A 2,500-nucleotide genomic window follows, 5' to 3' on the forward strand; every position below is an offset into this window, starting at 1 on the left:
TATACACACACACATACATACACACACACACACACACATACACACACTGAATCAATATTTCATTGTAAACTAAGAAATGGGTGTTCTAGAATAAAATTATCTCCCTTTTTCTTAGAGATAATTTTCTTTCCGTCTTCCCATTCAAATGATTTATGATCAATGTGGTTATGATAACTGTTATAGCCCACACACTAAACGCAGATCTATAGTAAAAGGCCATAATTGAATGTTGCTTGGGTCTGTTGTTGCTTTTAAATCAGAAATAAATTTTAGGATTACGCTCCCTCTCTCCCCCCCCAAAAAAAAAAAAAATCCTTGTTGCATGGATTCATTGATTATAATATGATATAGTATATAAAAATGCACAAAATATATAAGCTACTTTCACAGTATTAGCATTCCATTAACGCAATACATTACACGTCAATTAGAGATGCGCAGGCCAGGTAGGAGATAAAAACATCAAACATACATAAATGCCAAAATTGGGCATTGGAAATCATCAATTGTGAAAACCATCATTCAAGTTTGAAAGTTACTCGCGACAGAAGTAAAAATATATATATTGCTTCGGGTTTACTACAAAGCTTCAATAATTTGCATGAAAGTAGGAAACTAATGTCTTTTATTATGATATAATTCAATTTGACTTGATTCACTCGTCAACACACACACACACACAAACATTCACACACACACACTTGAAGAGAGAGAGAGAGAGAGAGAGAGAGAGAGAGAGAGAGAGAGAGAGAGAGAGAGAGAGAGAGAGAGAGAGAGAGAGAGAGAGAGAGAGAGAACAAGAGAGAGAAAGAGAGAATTATACAGACATAGTGAGAGAGAGATTGATAAAGGGAGGGAGAAAGAGAGAATGATACAGACGTAGTGAGTAAGAGTGAGAGTAAATGAAATAGGGACTACGATAAAGAAATAAATATGGAAAACAATCTACTGCTTCGTAAGTAACACATTCTTCTTTAACATTATCAGCAACACTTATAAGCGAATAAACACTCACCTTTAAGAGAGATTACAGTCATTAGTTAATCAATCCCACCTGCAGATGAACCAGTATGTGTGAACTGTCCAGTTAATTTACGCCTTTTGATGCATTTGGCTGATTTGCATATTTATCGATAACTCATTCACTAATTTGTCTTTCAAATGTATGAAATATAATCGCTTATGGATTTGCAATAAAGACATTGCAAAGTTGAATGTGAAGTGAGACCCTGCTTTGTCTGAGTGTGTTGTATTTTTTAAGGTCTCGAATCCTGTTTCGGAAATCAAGCTGCAGAGTTGAGCAAGCGCCCTTGAAGGTCATGATCTAGAGACGGAGTGCATTTTTTCTCGTGACTAAGCCTCTTCTCTTCGCATTTTGTTCTTTCTGGGGGAAGATATTGCCCTTGTTATAAATTTACTGAACAGGGTTATTTCCTTTTCATATTATGTTCTCCCACTTATTGTCTATCCTCTATTTATATATTTTTTTACGTAGACAGTACGTGTAATAAATAGTTAAGTTATGATCTCTCCGAAGGCGTGTGCGAGGAACCACTTCTTGTGTTGCACTTACTTGTGAAAGCTTGGGTTATGGCAATAATGTCAGTTATGTTGTGATAATGTTTATATATTTCTCCCTCTTTAATGGGGGTATGGCGAGTCCCTTAACCTGGGTCTAGTGTTAAACGATTTTTTGGCTCCAAATTTGATCGTAGAAAACAAAAAAACAAAACAGCAGTCTTGTGCAGCCTAGACTGATGCAAACGGTTCTGTGCCAGAACTCAGTTCTTGCAAGGTGTAACGCCAGTATCCAAGGCCTCGGAAGAACTAAACGATCCCACTTCATGACAATTTGCAACCACCTTAGCATCACGGATCAAGTCTCTATGCAATCTGTTTATTTCAATTTCTTACTCTTCTCGTTTCGTTTCTCTCGACGTGTCTGTTCTGTTACCGAGGGCTAGAGGCCAAAATTTCCATGAGGTGAGATCCATGGTATCGGTGTGGGATTTCCCCTAATCATGAGTTGGGGGGGGGGAGGGGGAGTGAGGATAGAGGGAGCTGGGGAAGGAGGTAGGATATGACAAGGGATTGGGGAACGGGGGAGGATGGGGAAGGGAACCAGGGATGTGGAGGGAGGTTTGAGGTTATGCGAGTGGTGAGGGTTATGTGGGAGGGTTAGAAGAGGAGGAGTTACTGTAGGTGGGGTTTAGACCGCCAGCTTCAGTATATAAGCAAGGCCGTTGCTGATAGAGAGTGCATTCATAGGCTTCGTCTCCGCAGCGATGAGGGTGAGTATTTCGGCGAAGTTTCGAGAAGACTGCGGTGTTCTGTTATTCAGAGAAATAACTCTGATGGAAATGTTTGATATGGATGTTTTCTTATCTCCCTCCGAAAGAAATTGGAGTTTCGATACTCAGAGAAAATGGTCTGAAGGTATTTCATATAACTGCAATAACGATTTCTCCTGAAAGTACCCACACGTATGCTAGTGAGCTGA

The 2,500-nt window shown here is 39.3% G+C and overlaps 1 protein-coding gene across 1 annotated transcript in view; it reads left to right on the forward strand.

The window, feature by feature from the left end:
• Positions 1–2,173: 2,173 nt before the first annotated feature.
• The window catches only part of LOC122259452 (uncharacterized), a 2,208-nt gene continuing 1,881 nt past the window's right edge, over positions 2,174–2,500 (forward strand). Inside the window, exon 1 of the mRNA XM_043026222.2 lies at positions 2,174–2,291. Within this exon, the coding sequence (XP_042882156.2) occupies positions 2,286–2,291 (6 nt within the window). The 5' untranslated portion in view covers positions 2,174–2,285. The remainder of the gene's footprint in view (positions 2,292–2,500) is intronic.

The sequence above is a fragment of the Penaeus japonicus genome, unplaced genomic scaffold (genome assembly GCF_977035675.1).
Source record: "Penaeus japonicus unplaced genomic scaffold, GWHDUDI00000001_assembly GWHDUDI00000038, whole genome shotgun sequence".
Lineage (NCBI taxonomy): Eukaryota > Metazoa > Arthropoda > Malacostraca > Decapoda > Penaeidae > Penaeus > Penaeus japonicus.